Source organism: Ahaetulla prasina, chromosome 2, assembly GCF_028640845.1.
Source record: "Ahaetulla prasina isolate Xishuangbanna chromosome 2, ASM2864084v1, whole genome shotgun sequence".
In the NCBI taxonomy this organism is placed as follows: Eukaryota; Metazoa; Chordata; class Lepidosauria; order Squamata; family Colubridae; genus Ahaetulla; species Ahaetulla prasina.
This window is the reverse complement of record NC_080540.1, coordinates 76,864,343-76,887,602: the sequence shown is the minus strand read 5'-3', so window position 1 is coordinate 76,887,602 and position 23,260 is coordinate 76,864,343. Positions and strand designations below refer to the sequence as shown.

The 23,260-nt window shown below is 40.7% G+C and overlaps 1 protein-coding gene across 3 annotated transcripts in view; it reads right to left on the bottom strand.

Moving 5' to 3' along the window:
* CACNA2D2 (calcium voltage-gated channel auxiliary subunit alpha2delta 2) overlaps positions 1 to 23,260 on the bottom strand; it is a 663,083-nt gene that overhangs the window by 297,239 nt on the left and 342,584 nt on the right. For all 3 annotated transcript variants that reach the window (XM_058167293.1, XM_058167292.1, XM_058167291.1), the window contains exon 3: positions 18,553 to 18,612. In XM_058167293.1, the coding sequence (XP_058023276.1) occupies positions 18,553 to 18,612 (60 nt within the window). The remainder of the gene's footprint in view (positions 1 to 18,552; positions 18,613 to 23,260) is intronic.

Below are 23,260 nucleotides of genomic sequence, written 5' to 3'. Positions count from 1 at the left end.
AGTTGTCATCAGCCCAGGGAAGAACCCTGGGGTCCAGCTAAGCGAAGGCAGTGACGGTGGATGCATTTTCAAAAGCAAACACAATAGCTCTATGTTAACAGAACATGTCCTAGTATCATCAATTTAGCTGCATACAGTATGTATTAACGTTGAGGGAAATGCAGTTAACTCCAGCTTGTGGAAATACTTTTTTCCCCCTGCTTTGTGGTGAACCCTATACACACATAAGGGAAGACCCAGTTAGATGGTGTCTGAAATATATATTTCTCATATACTATTCTAAATAAAATGTTATGCTTTGGCAGTTTCCTCAAACCAAAAGCAAGACTCTTACAGAAGGTTTCCCCTCATAAAATGTATTGAGCTGAAAAGGATAGGTAATGGGAATTTTGAGCAACAGAATTATTACTCACGCGGCCTAACTCCACTTATTTCTAAGTGGCTTTTCTGTGAAATGGAGAGGAGGTGGACTTCTTGGCAGATAATGAGAAACCTTGTAGTTGCCTGTTTACTAAACCATCTCTTGAACCTTTATTAGTCTATGAATTAGCCATTACATGAAGTTAAGTCTCAACTCTTCATGTTGAGCTTGATAGCTGGTGATTTAATGGGTTTTCTAGACAGTTTTGCCAGATAGTTTTCTAGGCAGTAATCCAGTGGTAATATAGCTTACAGCCCAGGGAGTGCCTGAATGTCTCCTGTCCTAATACAAACCAGCCCCAGACAAGATCATCCAATGCTGACACTTTCTGAGACTTACTCTGGGCATGATTGATGCCTTAGCCTTTTTTTCATTTAACCTTTTGTCTTTATATTTATATTCCCAAAATCTGTGAGGTGTTCAGCTACTGCAGCAATGAAGCTGCATTTATTTCTTTCACTGTATATATAATGTCTCCCCACAGACAATTACAGTTAACTTTAGCTGTTTATATAGTCTCATGCATCCGCTCCTTTCTATAACATTACTGTCACTCAGACACATATGGTACACACACATCAGGATTTTGACTGAATATAGCTAAACATCCTGCAACTGAGAGAGACTATTTTCTTTTCTTTTATCCAATGCATAAAGCAACTTTCTATCCAAAAATTTCACCCATAATACCTACAAGAAAAGAAAATACACAGATAAATAGTAATTAAAAAAATCTATTAAAATAATACAAAAAATATGCACCACCATTAAAGTAGCACTAACAGCTAAACTGAAGAGATGCAACTTCAGATGCATTTAGAAAGATGTTGTCTTTCTAAAAAGTGGAAGGGGAAGGACATAGCACAATTCCAAAAGAAAACTAATACAGCAGGAATTATTTCTTTCTTATTTGACAAATGAGAGTCACAAGAAGAATATGGAACTTATTGTTTGTGGTTGTTCAAGTATAAGAGCACAATCCAGCTACAGCAGCCTTCCCCAACCTAGTGCACTACACTCGTGTTGGTCACACAGCTTAGAGAACTTCCAGCCATTGTTGCCAAAAGATTCTAGGAGCTACAGTCCAGTGGTGGTTTTCAAATTTTTTTACTACCAGTGGTGGGTGTGGCTTGGTGGGCATGGCATGGCTTGGTTGGCATGGCAGGAGAAGGATACTGTAAAATCTCCATTCCCACCCCACTCCAGGGGAAGGTTATTGCATAATCCCTATTTTCTCCCGATCAGCTGGGAATTGGGAGGCAGAGAATAGATGGGAGAGGGGGCAGTCAGAATTTTTACTACCAGTTCTCCGAACTACTCAGAATTTCCGCTACAGGTTCTCCAGAACTGGTCAGAACCTGCTGAAACCCACCTCTGCTACAGTCCCAACAGCGGAAAGGCCTGTTTTATGTGTATTTTCAAAAAAAGGGCTCTCAGCGTAAGCACTGGACAGACCAGGATTTAAATTCATTCCAGAGGTTAAGATCTGCCAGTTGGGGCCTATTTCTTTTATGAAATGTGGAGACAATTGAAGCCAATGATTGAACCCACAAGCAAAAGCAAGCAGCTTGTTTCATGTTGTCAGAGTGTTCCTTGGAGCCACTCGTGTTCCTTCTTTCCCAAGTATTCAATCAGTGGCCACGCCACTTGCCTGAAACAAAAGTATATTTTAAAAAAAGGGTCAGCAAGCCACCTCACATATTAGAACTCGTTTCTCTGGCAAATATATTCTGCTCTCAAATTCTTAAACACAATATCTTTGGGGCAAAGGGAGGGAGGCCTTATATGAGGCAAACCATTAGGCGCCCATACAGAGTAATAAAAGGTAGACACAGACTTCACAGAGGAAAGCTTACCCCGTTTCCAATTACTCTTTTTGCTTGCTTTAACTGTAATTTTTTCTGCAGTTGTCAGGTCTGCACTGGCTTCTGAAATGGCTGTGATAATTAAAGGGTGCTTCCATTTCCTGCTGTCTTTCATCCCCAATGCCTCAGAAAGTAGCCAGAAATTAAATTACTATTGCCTTCATGTCTGCAAGACCCCCTATGTATTTATTTAACCATCTAGCTATGTTTAGATGTTTCTCCAATTGTTACTGACTCTGAGTGCCTTATATAGCCCTTGGCCATAAACAGGGTTAAAACAATAAGAATAATAAACAATTACAAAACAGCACTCTAAACTAACACCCTTTTCATGCCCCAAAGGCATGAAATGACAAGGCAATTAAAACAGAACTCCCATAAGAGAATGGCTCCATCTCAAAAAACAAAACAAACACCCCCCACCCCCCAGCCCCGTGGTTATAGTCCTGTTCTCTGGGGAAATCAGGAATAAATCTATAGGTGCCAGAACGCTTTAGATACTCAATCTATTTTTTCTGGAGCTCTCCATAACTGCTGACTGCAATTCCATCACCTTCCCTCAGAAATGCAATTTTAGAAATTGACTGGTAATTGTCCAAAATTGTCCTGTTGAGCAATAGGTTTTTGAGGATGGGTCTACCACCCCCTCCTTCAAGATAGTTGACACTAATCCTTTGTCAAGGATGCATTCACTACTATTCTGACCCAGCTACCTCCCAGAAGCCTTTGAACAACCAAAAAGGGTAAGGATCCAGGCAACAGGTGATAGAATTGAGAACCCTGTTCAGTTTCTCACATAACTTGCCAAGGTGGTATCCAACACAACAGGGTGCTGCTTTGAGGAATTTACTAATTTACTAACAAGTAGGATAAAACTGGGCAGATCTGTTCAGAGTTGGATACCACTTGGAACAGATCTGCCCAGTTTGAGCCTATTTATTAGTACATTCCTCAAAGCACCACTCTGTTCTGTTCTAACGGTCTGTGGTTAACAAGGCCCCCCTAGTTCGTGATCTTATTCAGGGGGGTTCCGCGGACCTTATGGGCGTTACGGAAACCTGGTTGGGCACAGAAGGGGGCGTGCCCCTTGTTGAAATGTGCCCACCGGGTTTCCGAGCATTCCATCAACCGAGGGCCCAAGGTAGGGGTGGGGGGGGTGTGGCGGTTGTTATTAAAGAGAGTCTAGAGCCGAGGGAGACCACTGTACCTCAGATTGCCGGCTGTGAATCCCTCTTTGTGAGGTGGGGTCATAGGTGTCAGATGGGCTTGCTGGTCACGTACCTGGCTCCTTGCTGCGTGACAGCAGCCCTGCCCGAGCTCCTGGAGGTGCTTCCTGGAGTGGCGGTTGAGACCCCCAGACTCATGGTTATGGGGGACTTTAACCTGCCATCAACCGGCATGTCATCGACGGCAGCTCGGAAGTTCATGGCTTCCATGGCGGCCTTGGACCTGACTCAAGTAGTCGATGGCCCCACTCACATTGGGGGTGGCATGCTGGACTTGATTTTCATCTCTGGACAGTGGTTGAAGGATCTGGACTTGAGAGATTTAGTCATTGAATCTTTGTCATGGTCAGATCACTCTCTCCTTCGCCTAGACTTTCTGACCGCCACTCATCACCGCAAGGAGACGGGACCAATATGTTGGTTCCGTCCCAGGCACCTGATGGACCCGGAGAGGTTCCGGACGGAGCTTGGGCCGTTTCCTGAGGGTCTGGCCCACGGCACGGCTGAAGAACTAGTCACGGCTTGGGAACTGGCCGCGGCTGGGGCTCTAGACCGTGTCGTGCCTTTGCGGCCTCTGACCCGGCGAAGGCCTCAATCAGCTCCTTGGTTTTCCGAGGGGCTGAGGGAGATGAAATGCCAGAGAAGACGCCTAGAGAGTTCCTGGAGATCCAGTTGTTCCGAGGCTGATCGGACACTAGTTAGGTCATATACCAGGACCTACCTAGTGGCATTGAGGGAAGCGAGACATGGCTACGTCTCCTCCCTCATTGCGTCAGCAGATAACCGCCCGGCCGCCCTGTTTCGGGTGACTCGCTCTCTCCTTCAACAGGGGGAGCGGGATGACTTGTTGCAGGGATGTGCCAAGGAGTTTAGTGGTTATCTATACGATAAAATCGTTCAGCTTCGGGATGGTTTGGATCAAAATTGGGTGGATCCAGATGAGAGGTCAGAGAGCTGTCTTGTTGAGACTGTTTGGGATGAGTTTAACCCTGTGGCTCCCGAGGACATGGACAGGTTATTGGGGAGGCTGAATGCCACCACATATTTGCTGGACCCGTGCCCCTCCTGGTTGGTACTGGCCACACAGGAGGTGACACGAGGTTGGCTCCAGGGGATTACTAATGCTTTTTTGTTGGAGGGGGTCTTCCCTGCCGCCTTGAAAGAGGCGGTGGTGAGACCCCTCCTCAAGAAGCCTTCCCTGGACCCAGCTGTTTTAGGTAATTATCGTCCGGTCTCCAACCTTCACTTTGTGGCGAAGGTTGTAGAGAGTGTGGTGGCATGTCAATTACCCTGATACCTGGATGAAACTGTCTATCTAGACCCGTTCCAGTCCGGCTTCCGGCCCGGATACAGCACGGAGACGGCTTTGGTCGCGTTGGTAGATGATCTCTGGAGGGCCAGGGATAGGGGTTATTCCTCTGCCTTGGTCCTATTAGACCTCTCAGCGGCTTTTGATACCATCGACCATGGTATCCTGCTGCACCGGTTGGAGGGATTGGGAGTGGGGGGCACCGTTTATCGGTGGTTCTCCTCCTATCTCTCTGACCGGTCGCAGACGGTGTTGACGGGAGGGCAGAGGTCGACCTCGAGACACCTCACTTGTGGGGTGCCGCAGGGGTCGATTCTCTCGCCCCTCCTGTTCAACATCTATATGAAGCCGCTGGGTGAGATCATCAGTGGCTTCGGTGTGAGATATCAACTGTACGCTGATGATACTCAGCTGTACTTTTCCACACCGGGCCACCCCAACGAAGCTGTCGAAGTGCTGTCCCGGTGTCTGGAGGCCGTACGGGTCTGGATGGGGAGAAACAGGCTCAAGCTCAATCCCTCCAAGACAGAGTGGCTGTGGATGCCGGCACCCCAGTACAGTCAGCTGCAGCCACGGCTGGCTGTTGGGGGCGAGTCACTGGCCCCAATGGAAAGGGTGCGTAACTTGGGTGTTCTCCTGGATGGACGGCTGTCTTTTGAAGATCACTTGACGGCCGTCTCCAGGAGAGCCTTTTACCAGGTTCGCCTGGTTCGCCAGTTGTGCCCCTTCCTAGACCGGGATGCCCTATGCACAGTCACTCATGCTCTCGTGACATCTCGCCTGGATTACTGCAATGCTCTCTACATGGGGCTTCCCTTGAGGAGCACCCAGAGCCTGCAGTTAGTCCAGAATGCAGCTGCGCGGGTGATAGAGGGAGCCCCTCGTGGCTCCCATGTGACACCACTTCTGCGCAGACTGCACTGGCTACCTGTGGCTTTCCGGGTGCGCTTCAAGTTTTTCGTAACCATCTTCAAAGCGCTCCATGGCTTAGGACCGGGCTACTTATGGGACTGTCTGCTGCCACCGACTGCCTCCCACCGACCCGTGCGCTCTCACAGGGAGGGACTCCTTCGGGTGCCGTCCGCCAGGCAGTGCCGGCTGGCGACACCCAGGGGAAGGGCCTTCTCTGTGGGGGCCCCCACCCTCTGGAATGAACTTCCCCTGGGTCTCCGTCAACTTCCCGACCTTCGAACCTTTCGCCACGAGCTTAAGACACATCTATTTATTTGTGCAGGACTGGGCTAGGATTTTAATTAAATGTAGTTTTAATGGGGTTTTATTATTTTAATTATAAATTTTAATTCGGCCTTATTCAATAAGTTTTTAAATTAGTGTTTTATCTCTGTATTTATATTTGTGTATTTGTGTTTTTAATAGGCTGTAAACCGCCCTGAGTCCCTTGGGAGATAGGGCGTTATAAAAATGTGATTAAATAAATAAATAAAATAAATAAATAACTCTTCATAATAGGGTTTAGCAAAGACATGGGTGAGAAGGGAATACATGAAACAGAGTTGTAGAGTTTTTGCTCTCTTCTCTACCAATCTCCTTCTCTGCTTAAGAAAATCAGGAGACCCTCTCCAAGGTTCTTCACAGGGAATCTACAAGCATGCTTAGCAGCGCCTTCCCTCAACATCCTGTGATTTTCTCTTGTCACTCCCAATCTAAGCCCTGCAACATATTTCTCCTAACAATCTCCAGTGATATTTAGTGACCGTTGTTCTTTGCATTTTTAACAGATGGTTTTATTTTTTCAGTGCTGACCCAAATTCCTTTTTTTGCTGAATTTTTGTGTTTTCTTGTTTATGACTTTTCTTGTAAACCACTTTGACATTTAAAGAACTGAGCTGGATTTTTTAAAAAAAATATCTATAAGCGACAAAACTCAGTCTTGCTTGGTGTGATTGCTGATGATTTCGATGAAATACCTGCTTATTGATCTCCATGATTTAAAAATGCCAGGAACACTTTGCCATAGGCAGGTATGATAGGAATCTGCCCTACAATGACAGAAATCTGATCCCTGGGCTAGAGGAAATGTTCTTCACCGACTCAGTGCTGTCTCCTGCTAATCGGGACAGACAGCTGCTACAACACACTAACACTTAGCAAGTGAACTACAGGATATGTTAATAGAGAGCAAAGTAGCAGCACCAGCAACTGCAGTAGGAGGATTTTAAAATCACTGAGGCTTTTTCTTTGGAGGTGTGTGTGGAATGTGTTCAAGGAGAAAGGAGACTTGAAAATTAAAACGACTGGACTTGGGGAAGATAAAGAGAGGCTAGAAAATCTCTCTAGCCAGGGCCTCCATCGTTTTCTGTCCCTTTTCCCTTCTGCTTTTATTTGTTGGAGGGTTGGAATAAATAGCATGCATTTCAGTTTGTCCTGTGATTATTTTGCTGGTGATAGATTTGGGTACAATTGCCATACAGATGCCTGAAAAGGCTCAATTGTCCCTAGAGAGACTCAGCTGGGCTACTGCAATAAAAGGAGGAAAGGGACCCAAAGCATCCTTAGGCTAAGAAGGGGAAAAGGCCGTATGACAGAAATGGGGGGGGGGAATCCCCCTTCCATGCCCCCCTTTAGATCTTCAACAGGGTGAGTCAGGTCAGAGAAACTGCTCTTCTCTCAACTAATTTCCAGAATCAAACCAAAGATGTTGGTAATCGGTAGGGTGGGAAGGAAAGGATTGGGGGGGAAATGTTTTTACCCTTGATTCCAGTCAACAAAGGAAAATGGACTTTTTTCATTCCTTTTGCTTTGCCTCGTAAGGATCAAAGTTATCTTCCTGGCACCACAGCACTCCCCATAATAATCTAAACTCCAAATAATAAGGAAAAGTTGAAAATGTTTTCAGAAGAGAAACAAAAAACGCAAGAAGAATGAACTAATTGTGCATATCAGAGATGAAGGAGACCAGGAAAGGAATCATTAAGCTCTTCTTTATTCTGGGGTTGCTGAATGTCTGAGATAACGGAGATGAAAGATGATTTGCTTATATTTACATGATGGCAGAGTGGTCCATGGGTCACAAATAATAGACAAAGACGCATTTCTGGCTGGAGTGGAAAAGGAAGCCACAGAAAGGGTCCTTTGCACTATTGATGGAGGTCACTGCCACCATCCTAGGAGAAGGGTTACAGACCTGCCAGAGGCAGATAACAACATACAACATGGCACCACTCTGTGGGAGTACTGCTTAAAAAAAACCTTAACTGTTCCCTTCTTTGAGCCCAAGTCATTTCTATTAGACTCTGCTGGGTACCAGCAAAGAGAGGAAATGGAGTGAGACCTAAAGACATTAATCTGCCAGGTGCATAAACTAGCTTCCAAGCCATCAAACATGTTATGATGGGTTGGAGATTTAAAGATTTGTGGAGAAAACCCAGAATCATCTAGCCTAACTTGTTTAATGCCAAGAAATTCATGAAGTGTCTCTTGGTAAGTCATACATTTTAATAGAAATGTTAAATCCTGAATCATTTATTGATTTGCTTTTCTGGGCAGGCTACTGAAACTCTTAATCACTATCACTGTTTACAATTCTAAATCATATTTCTATCACAAATCTGTTAAGAGTCAAATTCCGTACCTTAAATTTAGCTTTCCTTGTTTAAACAGCCATGCTAAGCTCTTAATTGCTTCTTTGGGAAATGGTGGGTTAAATCTGCTAAATATATGTGCAACTCAAGCAGAACCAGGATGACAATATGACATTTTTAAAGAAGCTGTTTTTTAAAAAATATATTAAAAAATTCTTGTGCCATTTTTGATTGTTTCCGTGTACCTTTGGATGAAACGATGAAAGCAAATGTTAAGTGACTTGGGAAAGGTGATTTTAAATCCATAATTGACCATAATTCTATACACTTGAACTCAGTGCACAGTCAAAACTGGGCAGTAAATAGTTGTGTGACAATTCTACTGTAAGATATATTAAGTAGTTTCAGATTAGTTTATTCCATGATAATTATACCACTGACATTGTAAAGGTCTTAGCAAAGGATTGTCCTATACTCCGTACTATTTGTCTGTCCTTCTTTTGAAAGCAGAAAATTACTTCACAAGACGATCCCTTATTTCTGCCAATTGATGCCCAACACATATTTCTCACTTTTGACCTGTAATGGCAGGCTCTTCTTCCCTTTACTTCATGTGAGTATGACAGACTACTATGAAAACTGATTAAATAATTAAAATGGCCAGAAGCTAGAAATCTGCTGTACAAACCTGTACATTCTATTCCACATTTTCACAACAAGGCACACTTGAAATAACTTGGGATTGCAACTCCCAGAATCAATCTGTAGGCTGTCTAGAAATTCTGGAAGCTGCAATTTAAATCAGTTTGAAAGAAATCCAATTGAGAAACATTCTTCTATATAAATCTATATAGAAGATTTGAAGACCCTCTGCTTATCATGTTATGATCTTGATTCTAATTGACCAGTTCCTCCATCTGGATCAATGCCATCCTTCAATTACTGACTTAGACTACTGGTTCTGAGAACCCAAACCTGTATAGCCCGACCCACCTCACAGGGTGGTTGTTGTGGGGAAAATAGGAGGAAGAAGGTATGTTAAATATGTTTGTTGCCTTGAGCTATTTATAAAAACAATAAAGGTGAGAAATAAGAAAGAAAGGAAGGAAGGAAGAAAGGAAGGAAGGAAGGAAGGAAGGAAGGAAGGAAGGAAGGAAGGAAGAAAGAAAGAAAGAAAGAAAGAAAGAAAGAAAGAAAGAAAAAGAAAAAGAAAAAGAAAGAATTGGATTACTATTTTTACAAATTATCAGATAGATATAGGCCAACAGATAATACCAAGAGTAAAAACAGATGGAGTAAATATAAAACTTAATTGCTCCTCTATATTGTTACTCAGTTTAAATATTTTCATCTGAATTGCCTGGTGCCCAGCTCAAAAAGCCAGAGAGTCTTCTCAGATGTACTGATGCTATTCAGCTGAGTATCCACAGAGGCAGTCACATCAAGGGACAGGTCAAGATGGGATACAGAAAACCCTGTGCTGTGGGATTTATGGAGCAACAATATTTGCTGCCCATTTCATGTCTGCTTATTTGAGTGGATAGGCAAAAGAATATAGTGGTTGCCCTCTGCCACCTGCACTTATGCATTCACTATGTTATTAATATCTGGATGGGAGTGGAGCTTCTCCTGTGGGAATCAGGGCTCTGAACTAGAAATTTGGAGTTGTCAGCAGGGCAGCTTTGAGATGTCACTAATCTTCAAGGAGAAAACAGTTGTCTCCAGGCATTTATTACGTAATATTGAGATAACAAAACTCTACTTGATTCTTGCTTTGGGTTATGGAAATGTAAGCTAGACATATGAAAGTTAAACCTAAGTGGAAGGGATTGTTCTCTATTCTCTCGCCACAGGCAGGAGAAGCTCAATGCCATCATTGTTCCTACACATTGCTATTGATATGCACACCTTAGGAAGAGACAGTATGCAGGCTCTCAGATGTCTGGATTTGTTGGAAGACTAGAGCATACAAGGATATAAATAGATCTGCGTATTAAACATCTCTTTTCAAAAGCTGAGCCCCAGTATAGTTTGGAGAATATGACAGTCCAGTGAAAAACACAGTCTTGCTAAGCTTTAATAATGGAGTGAGAAAGCTATTTCTTCCCAGAGGCCAAACTAGCTCTAAGAAAATGCACCAAAAAGAAATGTCATAAATAAGTTGCCTTGACGGCCAAAGTACTGAAGATTGCAGTCGCGCAGGCTCTTCAAATCTCCAAGGACCCTCCCATTTCATTTCATGTGCTATGTCTCCACTTAGGTCCCACAAGAGCAGTAAATGGAAACCCTGTAACATTGCCTGGAAACTATAGTTTATTCTGACTCATAAGGGAACAACAGCAATAGCAATAGCAGTTCGAATTATATACAGCTCCATATATGATTTATAGGCCTCTCTAAACTGTTTATAGCATCAACATATTGCCCCCAACAATCTTGGTCTTCATTTTACTGACCTCAGAAGAATGGAAGGATGAGTCAACCTTGAGCCAATGGGGATCGAACCTCTGGCTGTCAGCAGAATTAGCCTGCAATACTAATTATTGCGCCCCCATGGCTCAATACAGCTATACTGACTTAATTAAAACTATCCCATTCACAATTGAAGTTGGGAGATATTATTCCAACTCCCTGTCTCTCTCCACAACCTCCAATATAATGAAGACTATGGAATGCCAAGGAGGTATGATGGTAGTAAAGAATTCAGCAAGGCTTATGTTTTTGACACAGGAACAACAAGGTTATACGGAGTTAAATGAATTAAACTGACTCCATTCTGAACAGTGTTACCTCAGAGCTGTAACAAATCTTTAATCAGCAGAAATAGAACGATACCTCAATGATACCTCAATGGAAAAGTTAATTTCACACCTGCTTTTCAGAGGAATCCACATATCTGCATTATCAACTCTGGCTTTGCTCTAGAATGTGAAAGTCAACATTGCTTAGCTTCAGATCTCTTTGGTACAACATATTTATGAATCTAAATGGCAGTCTTCCCCAACCTGGTGCTTTCCAAATGGACAGTAAGAGTCATGGTGGCACAGTGGTTAGAATGAATGGTTAGAATGCAGAATTGCAGGCTACTTCTGCTGACTGCCGGGTGTGTGCAATTTGCCACTTGGAATCTCATCAAGCTCAAGGTTGACTCAGTCTTCCATCTTTCCAAGGTGGGTAAAATGAGGACTTAGATTGTTGGGGGCAATATGCTGACTCTGTAAACCGCTTAGAGGGGGCTGTAAAGCACCGTGAAACGGTATATAAGTCTAAGTGCTATTGCTATTATATATCTGGAGGTCAGCAGCCTGGAAAAAGCTGTTCTAAAGTTCCAATTCTTGTCTTTATTTCTTTTTCTATTCTCTGCTTTTTTTCCCACTCCTCCACTGATTCTCCTTTCTTGCTCTACCTCTTTCTGTTGTAGAAATTTCCACTGCAGCATCCGAATCCTCCATGGGGTGGCCATTGCCATTCAGCATGTGTTTCACTCCTTTGTCTTTTCACAAATGATACTCTAGTGGAGTCTTAGGTCTCAGACTCACTCAGGTGTAAAGTTATAACAACAGCCTTTAGCAGCACTCAGTGCTTGCCCTTAGATCCTTGAAAGAAGTAAACGGAATGTCACATTAACTCATTTTAAAGAAAGAAATGTGTCTTAGTGAAGAAAGTGGACAGGCAGGCAGTGCAGATTGCCTAGTGCAATGGGAGAAGAGTGATGGGGAAATATTTTTCTTCCCATAAGACTTTTTCCACTGACCTTCAGTAGTTGCTCCCTCCAATCATTTATTCCTATCTATATACCTCTCTGTCTCCATCTCTATATGAAATAACCCCATCACCCAAGCAACCAAATAAAAAGGCAATAAGTTCATTTAATCTTTGCCAGAAGAGACTTTGATTCTACTTATAAGTGCATTCCTCAGCATTAGAAGGATGCTGTCTAGGTTAGAAATGTTTTCACAGATAAAATCCATCCTCTGTCCATAAGAGTGTCTTACGGTCTATCCAATTTAGGGCTAACCTGAAATATTTCACAGCCTGATGTGGATTTTCAATTAGCACCCCACCTAAATCTACACTCCAGAGTACATTATTTTGTTTTCAAACCCTATTCACCTTTGGAAAATGCTTGTATCTAAGATGTTAATTTTTCTGCTTTTTCTGGAATGCCAAACCATTTTCTTTTGGAATTGTTACCTCACCTCCCAAAGGTCTCACATGATCATTGTGGGAACAGTTCTCCAGAATGACTGAATAAACCTATGTAAACAAAGAAAAAAACCCAAAGAAACCTTCTAAAGCATATTTGTAAATGAAACTGCTATAAACTCTAAGAGGCATATGGTACATCCACATGCTTCTTGCATCAGATATCTAGGAGAAATTACCACTTGAATTCAATGGATATTAAAGTCAGCTTATGCTTTATCCATGCAGCAGAATTTAGTGCCAGAAGCTAGTTGCTGTTGTGTTCAATCTGTTGCACTCAAAACAGTCTTTGAGTACCCTTAAAGACCAGCTAATTCATTATAGCACAAGATGTTGTGGACTATGATAATTTTATAATTAGTTGCATAAAATAATAGCCTTGAGTTTCAAGTATGTAGAGATCCATGACTGAAGATTATAAACAGAGCAATTCCGAACAGCTCCATATACCTCTCACGTCCTTTAGTTCCAGAGTGTTTATTCAGGAGCAGAGAACAACCAACTAGGTTTCTAATTCCCACAAGTAAGTGATGAGCCCACCTTCCATTTCCCTGTCTGCAACATAATCCAAGTGGTTCAGACTACAGTAAAATCATAATTAATAATTATTAATAATTTTGAAGTTATAATTAGGAATCCAGTCCTGTGCCAAGGTCTAATTTAGTAAAGTTGTTAAAGTAAAAGGCAGTGAAGAAAAACAGTGAAGTAAAAAAAATAACAGCATAGAAACAAAATTTATACCAGGGGAGTTGTGTCTCTCCAAGAGCGAAGGCAAACAAAAAGACATTAGAATCCCTCAAGCCAACTATTAAGATGAATGTCTCGCCGAAATTGCTCTACCTTTTTGAAACTATACCTATAAATTTCGATAGGAAATTCTTTACAGATTTGAATAGAATTACAACAAAGTTCATATGGGCAGGTAAGAAAGCAAGAATAAAATTAACAGATCTCCAGGATAGTAGAATCAGAGGTGGCTTTGGGCTTCCAGATTGGCAACTTTACTATAAAGCGGCAACATTAGTATGGGTTAGGGACTGGATTAATCTGAGAAACAGAAGACTACTTACACTGGAAGGACATGACCTACAAAAAGAATGGCATGCCTTCCTATGGAACAAGGAGAATAAATCTCATTTATATTATTTTAGACATAAAGCAAGGGAAGCTCTGATGCAAATATGGCAAGAGACCAAGAGAAAGTATTATATAAAAATCTCCAGTTGGTTGTCAAAGGTGGAAACGACGATTTACCCCAACACTCTGCATATAGGCAAAATGGTTAAGTATAACGAAATTTTAGACAGTCAAGAGAACCTAAAAAAAATGTTTGATTGCGCAGAAATGGACAAATTGACAATTGAATTGAAAGGACAAATAGATTCGGAATACTACGCAATATGGGAGAAGTGGCACAACTGGATTGAGAACAGAAAAATGAAAAAGAAATAGACAAAATGGAAGTAGAATTAAAATGTATAATAAAAATGTATAGAGTGTATTTGAACTGGATTATGTAAATTGCAGTTATGCTTAAGATGTAAGTAATATTTGTTTAATTGTAAAAATACAATAAAAAAAATAGAATCCCTCAAGCATTCTATGATATGTTTGAGACTTGGATAAGGTAGGAAGCACTAGTGGTTAGACATTTTGCCATATTCATGAAGAATCAATAATCAATAATCAGGGCTTTACATATTAAGGGGTAGCCAAGGAAAAGGCTGGTAACAGCAGGGTTCATCTAGGGAAGATAAAAACTAAAAATTGCTAAACCTTTCCTTTTGAAATTTTATCTTAAGTATCTGAAAGGAATATCTTTGTTTGTAAATAAATTGCATTCAGTTTTTTTTTAATTCTGTACTGGGCTATGGATTTAAAAGTTTATTACTTACATGGACAGATTCTACAATAAAGCTAAGTAAATAGAAACAAAATAAGGACTTAATAATTACCCATCCCTCAACTCAACACAGGTTTGGATTTCCCAGCTGATAGATTTCATTGCAAAAATTATCAATTTAAATGCACAACTATTATCTCCCATCAGAATGGCCATTTTGTGTAATGCACATTCATGCATCATGATTATTAGAAGAGAATTGCAAATGACATTTAATTATGTATCCCACAATAAACTTTGAGCCACTTCAAATCAGGCACCCACATGACCAGGAAAGCATGGAAGAGAATTGAAACAAATGGTAAAGAATATGAAACTTAAGATCTGCATTGCACAATTTTACTTGTACAGAAGACCATCCTTTATGATAGAGGTTCCGAAACATTTTGCCTTGAGTGTAGTCTTAATGTATACCCCCCCTAAAAATTCATACACAGAAACAAATAAACAATGAAAACAAAACCGTAGGAAAGGTAGATTAATTGTAACAATATAATGAAAAAGTTCCTCACAGGTCCCCTGAACTCTTGTCTGCACCTTTCCCAGGAAGATTTATTTATTTATTTATTTTGTCACAACAATATATGTAGGAATCATACAAAAGATTATATAGTATATAAACATATATGGGTAAATATAAGGAGGTATAAGCATATATATAGAAAGAAGAAAAGAAAAACAATAGGACAGGAATGGTAGGCACGTTTGTGCGCTTATGCACGCCCCTTATGGTCCTCTTAGGAATGGGGTGAGGTCAATAGTAGAAAGTTTTTGGTTAAAGCTTTTAGGATTATGGGAAGAGACCACAGAGTCAGGTAAAGTGTTCCAAGCACTGATGATTCTGTTACAGAAGTCATATTTTCTGCAATCTAGATTAAAGCGGTTGACATTAAGTTTAAATCTATTAGTTGCTCTAGTATTATTGCAATTAAAGCTGAAGTAGTCTTTAACCGGAAGGACATTACAATAGATGATTCTGTGAGTTAAGCTTAGGTCTTGTCGAAGGCGATGGAGTTCCAAGTTTTCTAAGCCTAGGATTTCAAGTCTGGTGGGATAAGGTATTCTATTGTTTTCAGAGGAATGGAGAACTCTTCTTGTAAAATATTTCTGGACACGTTCAATTGTATATATAATTGAAGATATATATATATATAATAATAATTAAATTAAAAATATATAAATAATATATATAATTGAAGATATACCTCATGATTTGGGAAACCCTGTTTTATGAGGTGGCACTGAATCATGTATGTCCTAAATCTTTTCTTTGGAGCAGCCGTGATGCAATGTCAGTAACACAGAAACCCTTGATAAGAAGACTTGCAGTTTGGATGTATCCTTCCTTTCTGTTTCAAAATATTATTTTATTTTTTTTAAAAAAACCCAAAGACAAGAGACAGGAGAAAAATACTTTCAAAATCCTTTGCAGCAAATACCAGTATAAGTACAATTGCAAAATTATCTCTTACATCACATTTACTCTTTTTCTTGTCTACTTTTTTCCTAATCATTAAAACCAGCAATCATAAATCCATTTTTTTTCTATTTCATACAGAAGGTCTATAAGGGGTTTCCAGTGAACTATAAATGTAGATATTGTTTTATTTCTAACCAATGAAATTAATTTGGCTATCTCTGCAAGTACCATCATCTTCACCAACCATTCCGCCGCTGTAGATTGATATGCTACTTTTGAGCATATAATAGTCTCACTGTTGTTTTCATACATAAAAACAAGCTTCCATGAGTTTTTTTCTGATGCTTATCCATGAGTCCCAATAGGCCTTTTCAAAAGTGTTAAATTCAAAGCAACTTCAGGTACCTAGAAGAGTATCACTCCTTTATAGAGCAACATGGGCACCAAGGGCATTTTCTGAGGTTGCTCTCCAAGTCTGCCAAATGGTGCTACCTGGATTAAGGTATGTCCTTCTCTTCTTGGAAAAGTTCAGATGATGCTTACACTGTGGTCTACAGTGGGTCAAGTGGAGACATTTTTATTCTCCCAGGCTGCTTAGCCTTTTAATATTTCGCTTTAAAAGTTATTAGCATCATTTAGATTCTTCCATTCCTATTAGCCTCCCCCTAGCTGTTTACTTTGGATTCATTCCGAGACTGCTTTATTTGTTTAACGTTTTACATTAAGTTTTATTATATCTGTATATTTTATGGTCTCCACCATTAATTTCTGAAGTGCCCAGAGAGCTTTGGCTATTGGATGGTGAAGAAATTCAGTAAATAAATAAATACATTTGGAGAATACCATGGGGCTACGTTTTATAGTATGAACAAAAACAGCTTGTATCAAGAAAAATTCCTTCCCCTTATGCCCCTATAACAGATGATTAGCAAGAGTAGATTGACTGGCTAGAAATTATTTTCCCCAATCCTCTTCCTGAAAGGAAAAGAAGATCTCTTTTCTTGGGTTTCATTTGGCTGAATGTCCAAGTAGAATACCCATTCCCTGGCATAGGTGCCATAATACCAAACTCAAATGCAATCATTAAAGCAGCAACATTTGTTTGTCATCTATTTCAATTGTTCTTTCCTCCTCGAGAACCTACCTCAACTGGAATGAAATTGCATCAAATCCTATGGAAAAGGTGAACGCAAAGAAAAATGCCAAGCTCCTGCTGCCCTCTTTCATTTAAGAACCATCTTTTTGGACACTCCCTGCAGGGCAACCTACACAATTCCTCTCGGACTGCTGAGATGGCAAAATGGCAAGCTTTCCAAGGAGTTCTCCATGGCAACCTGAAAACAACTCTTTAACCATTATCTCGACCTTCGCCTTCAGTCTTTTGAATTGTCTTATTTCATGCACGTGTGAGCAGAGGTAATACTGAAAATGAGTTCAAAATGACATTACTCACTTTCATTACAGCTGGGAGGCCCTGAGAACTAAGAGAACTAGGAACCTCTGTCTTAGTTGAGGTTTTATAGTTTTAAATGCTTTTTAAAGCATTATTATATAATGGTTTCGGATAATGACTTCTGTATATTTCTACTTTTTTATTGGATTATTGTAAGCTACCCAAAATCGGTTTCTGTGAGATGGGTGGCCATATACATTTGATTAAATGACTGAATAAATAAATGATCAGAACAGGGCAGTTGCACATGAACTTGATAAGACGGAGGTTGCTTTCAGAAATGAGAGTACCAGAACGTTACAGAAATAGGAGACAGGAAAGGAAAAGAAAGAAAGAAAGGTGATGGGAAATAATGTGCAAAGAAACATGAGATGTGAGAAATCTCTTGGTGCACAACTATGGTAGTACAATGTTAAAAGTCTGGATCCTGTAAAATATTCTAATTTTTGGTGTATCTTTAGGTGCAATGATAGATCACACCTATATTTGGAGACAGGTACAAGTATAGTTTAGAATCTGCAGAAAGGATAATCTTATATGACTTCAGTAGCACCTCTTGTGATGTAATAGTTAATGGCCTAAGATGCCTGACTTTTTTTTTTAAACGATACATTTATGAGGAAGATGTTTGATAAATGCTTATTAGACCAGTTTTTCCAAACCAAATACCTTCCTACGACAGTCCCAGTCGTATTGGGACTGCAATTGCCAGCATTCTCAGCCAGAATAGAAATTTTAGCTCAATACAGGAAGTCCTTGAGTTACGACCACAACTGAGCCCAAAATTTATGTTCCTACATTTGTTAAGTGAATTTGCCCCATTTTACGACTTTTCTTGCCACAGTTGTTAAGTGAATCACTGCATTTGTTAAGTTAGTAAAACCTGGTTGTTAAATGAATGTGGCTTCCCCATTGACTTTACTTGTCAGAAGGTCACAAAAAGGGGATCATATGACCTCAGGATATAACAACGGTCACAAATATGAACTACTTGCCAAGCATCTGAAATTCGATCATGTGACCATGGGAGTCATAAGTATGAAAAATGGCCATATGTCCCTTTTTTCAGTGCCGTCGTAACTTTGAATGATCACTAAATGAACTGTTGTAAGTCGAGGACTACTTGTATACGTTAGTTTAGTGAAGATCGTGTAAAACCAAAGGAATAGGAAAAAGGAGCCAAAGACAGGAAGATTTACAAACTTACCTTAATGTTGTCTTGCCATCGATGGGCCTTCTGAAACTTCTCTGCCGCATCAGCCAGTCTCTGAAATGAAAGAGAAGAAATAGTATGAGTCCATAAAGAGAGGGTATGAATTGCAGTAATGACCAAGGACTCATTTTAACTCTGCTCTTTCACACGGCAAACCAGCTATATCGTTCTCCCAGCTTATTAAGTAGCAAAACATTTTCAGCACCCTTACTTGGCAGCTCGGCTGTGAAAAGACATTAATTAAAAATTTATGATTTCCATAAACATCTTCTATATGCATCTCTGATCTTTCTTAATTAAATGCTCAAGCTATTGGAAAACCTTGCCTTTCGTTACTTTTATGGGATCATTTTACTTCTGTGTCAATGCAGTGCAGTGCTTCTCCGTACAAATGAAAGTAAATAAATTACAGTCAGTGGCGTACTGAGTGCGATGGAGAAGCTGCTCTTCAGAAATCTCATGTTCAAAGTCCAAACCTTGAGGCCAAATTGATTAATTGATGAGGTTTCAAGCGGGCTAACGTGCTATTTTAACTTTTGAGTTAATACTATTGCCTTGATAGGTTTAATGCCTTGCAGTGTCCTAACAATATAAATATGATTGGAGAAGAAAGAAACATATCAAACAGTCCTTTTATCCTCCACAGTAAGCCTGGAGCTGGGCAGCACCAAACAAACAACTGAGCCCTGCACATTTCCCCCGAAATTGGCTTGCTAAAAATAACTATTTGGTAATAGTTACAAGGCCATAAACTAGCATGATTCTAGCCTAAGTAGGAAACAATAAGGCTTTTGCACAGCCTAAGAATTGATTGTGGATGTGGATGGTAGTCAGTTGTGGCTCACTTAAATCATGGCTAAAGGAAAGACCTGTGATTCCTTAGGCTGTTGTGGAACACTCTATGATAGTGGCGGCTAACCTTTTTGGCATTATGTGGGTAGCATGGGGGGAGGGGTCAAATGCATGTGCCCACACTCATAATTATATGTGCCCTGCCCCCAGCACATGCGCGCGTGACCACCCCCTGCATTCCCCCCACTTTTGGCACGTGATGGCCCAGTAGGCCTGGTAGGCCCGTTTTTTGCTCTTCCCAGGCTCCAGAGCCTCTCTAGGAGCCTGGGGACAGCAAAAATGGGCTTCTCCATTCCCCGCCTGAGGCCAACTGGAGGCCGGAAATGGCCCGTTTTCCGACTTCCAGTCCCTGGGGAGAGCAAAAAATGGGCCTTCCCCACCCCTCCAGGCCTTCCAGAGGCAGGAAACAGCCTATTTCCCTACTTCTGGTGGGCCCAGAAGGCCCGAAAATCAGCTGGCCAGCACGCACATGCACACCAGAGCTGAGCTCGTGTGCCCACCAGTATGGCTCCACATGCATGTGGCACACATGCAATAGGTTTGCCATGAAACGTTTTTCTATTGTCTTATACTATAGAATTATCCACTCAACCTGCTGAAAGACTCAAAATTAATGTATATTATAAGAGATTTAAGTTAATTTGCTAGTAAGAAGTTATAGACCATAGAATTAGAATCAAGTCATTATACTGACTTACCATTAAAAACAAAACTCCTAATCTACACAAGCGTACTACTTTAATTTAGTGAAATAGAATGAATTTAACTTTTCCTTCACTTTGACAGTTCATTTTCACCAAATTCAGTCTCCAAGAAGAACAAGCACATATGTTCAACTTCCATCCATAAGAGCTATGGTGGTGCAATGGTTAGAATGCAGTACTGCAGGCTATTTCTGCTGACTGCCGGCTGCCTGCAATTTGGCAGTTTGAATCTCATCAGGCTCAAGGTTGACTCAGCCTTCCATCCTTCCGAGTTTGGAAAAATGAGGACCTAGATTGTTGGGGGCAATATGCTGACTCTGTAAACTGTTTAGAGAGAGCTGTAAAGTGGTATATAAGTCTCAGGGCTAAGTGCTATCCAACTGCAATGTACCAGCCATTCTAGATGCTGTTCAGTGGTGGGAATCAAGAACTCAGGTAGCATTCTAAACAAGTTTTTCTTCTAATCACAAGCGTCAAGCAAGAGCATTTAAAAACAGCCCGGCCAATTCTCTTCAAGCAGGATGTTAATGCAGATGTATGAAATATAAAAGATATAAATTGTTTCCCCCATTCACACAACATATATAAACATGCATTTGAGAGTTGTATTGTATAATAGTTAATGTCAGGAGTGAAATGCTACTGGATTGGACCGGATCCGGTAGCAATTATGGCTGGAAGTTTGGCGATCCGGTAGCAATGGTGGAGCAAAGCTCCGTCCACCCGCCTGGGTGTCATTACTTCCTGGTTTTAACCAGGAAGTAATGTGTTTTCTACCTTCTGCGCATGCACAGAAGGTCTGCGGACGCATGTGATATGCATGCGCACACAAGTGAAGCATGCAGGCACGGCGCATGGACTTCTGAGCCGGTAAGAAGGTAAGTAGATTTCACCCCTGGTTAATGTGCTAGACTAGGAGCACAGAGATCACTATTCCACATTGCTCAAGCAAAGGCTCTGCATAACAAAAGCAGTTTTCTTCTCTTAGGCATGAAACACTCACTTATAATCAATGTATGCGTCTCGGGTTCTTTAGAAATATCAACACCTTTCAGAATGTCAATTATCCCAAAGGAACATGCAACAGTCATAAACCCAATTTAGAACAATATACCACAAGATTCCATAAAACAAAACACAGTAGCTCTAAAGTGTACAAGCATTAACCTGAGGCCAGCCAAAACCATGCTTCCTAATATTCAGATTAAAAACAAAGCAAAATATTTTTCCTTGATGTTGCAGACATCTCTCTCAAGGCAATGCAATATTGCAGCTTGGACTTCCGCAATAAACAACCCAAAGACTCCATCTGGGCTGGGAGCATCCAAGCAGGAGCTCAGAGCAATCTCTCTTCCAAGCAAAGCTAATAAAAATGTTCTCCAAGCTGCTTTTTAAAACCTGCTTGTTGAAAGGTTTCCAAAGTGCAGAGGAGAGAAGCCTTCAGAAGAGGACTACCAATTTTTTTCCACGAAAGGAGAAGACTATCCCTTTCAATTTTTCATCTTTTCCCCCAACCCTTTATAAACTAGTCACATTCTTATTAGAAAAAAATATTTTTTTTCTGTCTTGCTTCTTCCATTCCATGCCAGTATGTTTTCTTTAGCACTATTGGCTACATGAAAAATTATGGATAGAGTACATTAGGGTTTTCTGCATAAAATGTAACAGGTGTAGCAGTAAAACATATGTTCCATTATTAGAGTGACTGGGAGTTGGATAGTGTACAAATTTAATAAATAAATAGGCAGAGAGCCTTTAAACACTGGGAAAATAACGGGGTAGGTATCAAACTGAGAGGGGCCCTAATTTAATGCTGAAATAGAAATCAATCGTATCCCTCAACAAGTGAGCATGCTCTTGTGTTTTCCCATTACTCTTTAGAACTAAATGACTAAACAGGACTGAAATGAGGATAAAATCAATATTACTTCTTTTCCCTCTATAATGTTTAAAACCATCCATTCTGCCATTTAGATGGGAAGAAAACCAATTCCAACCACTTGGCAAATGGCACAGAGTGTAATCAACCACAAAGCTATTTTTGAATTTTGATGTAGTTAATGCTTCATTCTAAGTGTGTAACACCAACAGCAAGAGTCTTACCCATTATTTAACATCACCCACATTTTATGAACCTCAGAAAGATGGAAGGCTGAGTCAACTTTGAGCAGGTCAGGCTTGAACTTCTAGATGTGGACAAAGTTAGCCTTCAATACTGCATTTTGACCATTGTACCACCACAGGTCTTAATATACTGGAAGCAGACTGGCAGCTAGTGCAACTCCCATTGTTCGAATGTTAGATGGCTGTCATGGCTGTTATAAGCTGTCCTAAATCCTGCCCCTGTCTGAAATTTCTCAGAACCAGAGATCTAGGCAAATCAATCTCCAACCCACCTGGGAGATCCAGCATCTCATTCTTCCCCACCTAGAAAGTGCTGATTAATAATTCTGGGAGCCCAAGTTACCACACATCTGGAGCGTATCAGGAACGTTAATCTTCATATTGGATCACCAGGAAAAGATGTTGTTAAAGATATCATAGCAGGTTAACTACTTTATTAAATGAAGATAAATGAGTATATAGTATCATAGAGAAGTCTGGGTCTTTGATGGTTTGCAAGTAGGAAGTTTATTTTCCTTCTCTACTATTCAACAAAACTTCCTTCTTTCCTCCCCCTCCCTCTTCCCTTCCATTCCTCCCTCCCTTTCCTCCTTCCTTCTTTCCTTTTCTTTTGCGTAAGTTAAAGCAGTCATATGAATTTTGGTCCAGATACATTCACTTTAGCACTCATCTTCAAACAACTTGTTCCAGTTCTTTCCAAATATTGCCATTTCACTGTCTCTTTAAGCTTCATAGAAATGTATATGGAAGCATTTCAGAAACATCTCATGGTAGGCAGAAAAGTTTCCCATAATCCCACGGACTAAAGAAAAGTAGGAGAGCTGGGAAAGAAAGAAATTAAAAGTGCCGAGAATTGATTTGTGTAACACATTTACTCAGAAACAGCAGTGCTTGTTCTTTATTTTTAATTAAGCTAAAAGGTATGAATATACTGAGGCCATGGACTTCCAAAGGGATCAATTTTGCCTCAGGAAGTAAATTAAAAACAGAAAGCGCAATAAATGACATCCAGCTTGTGGAAC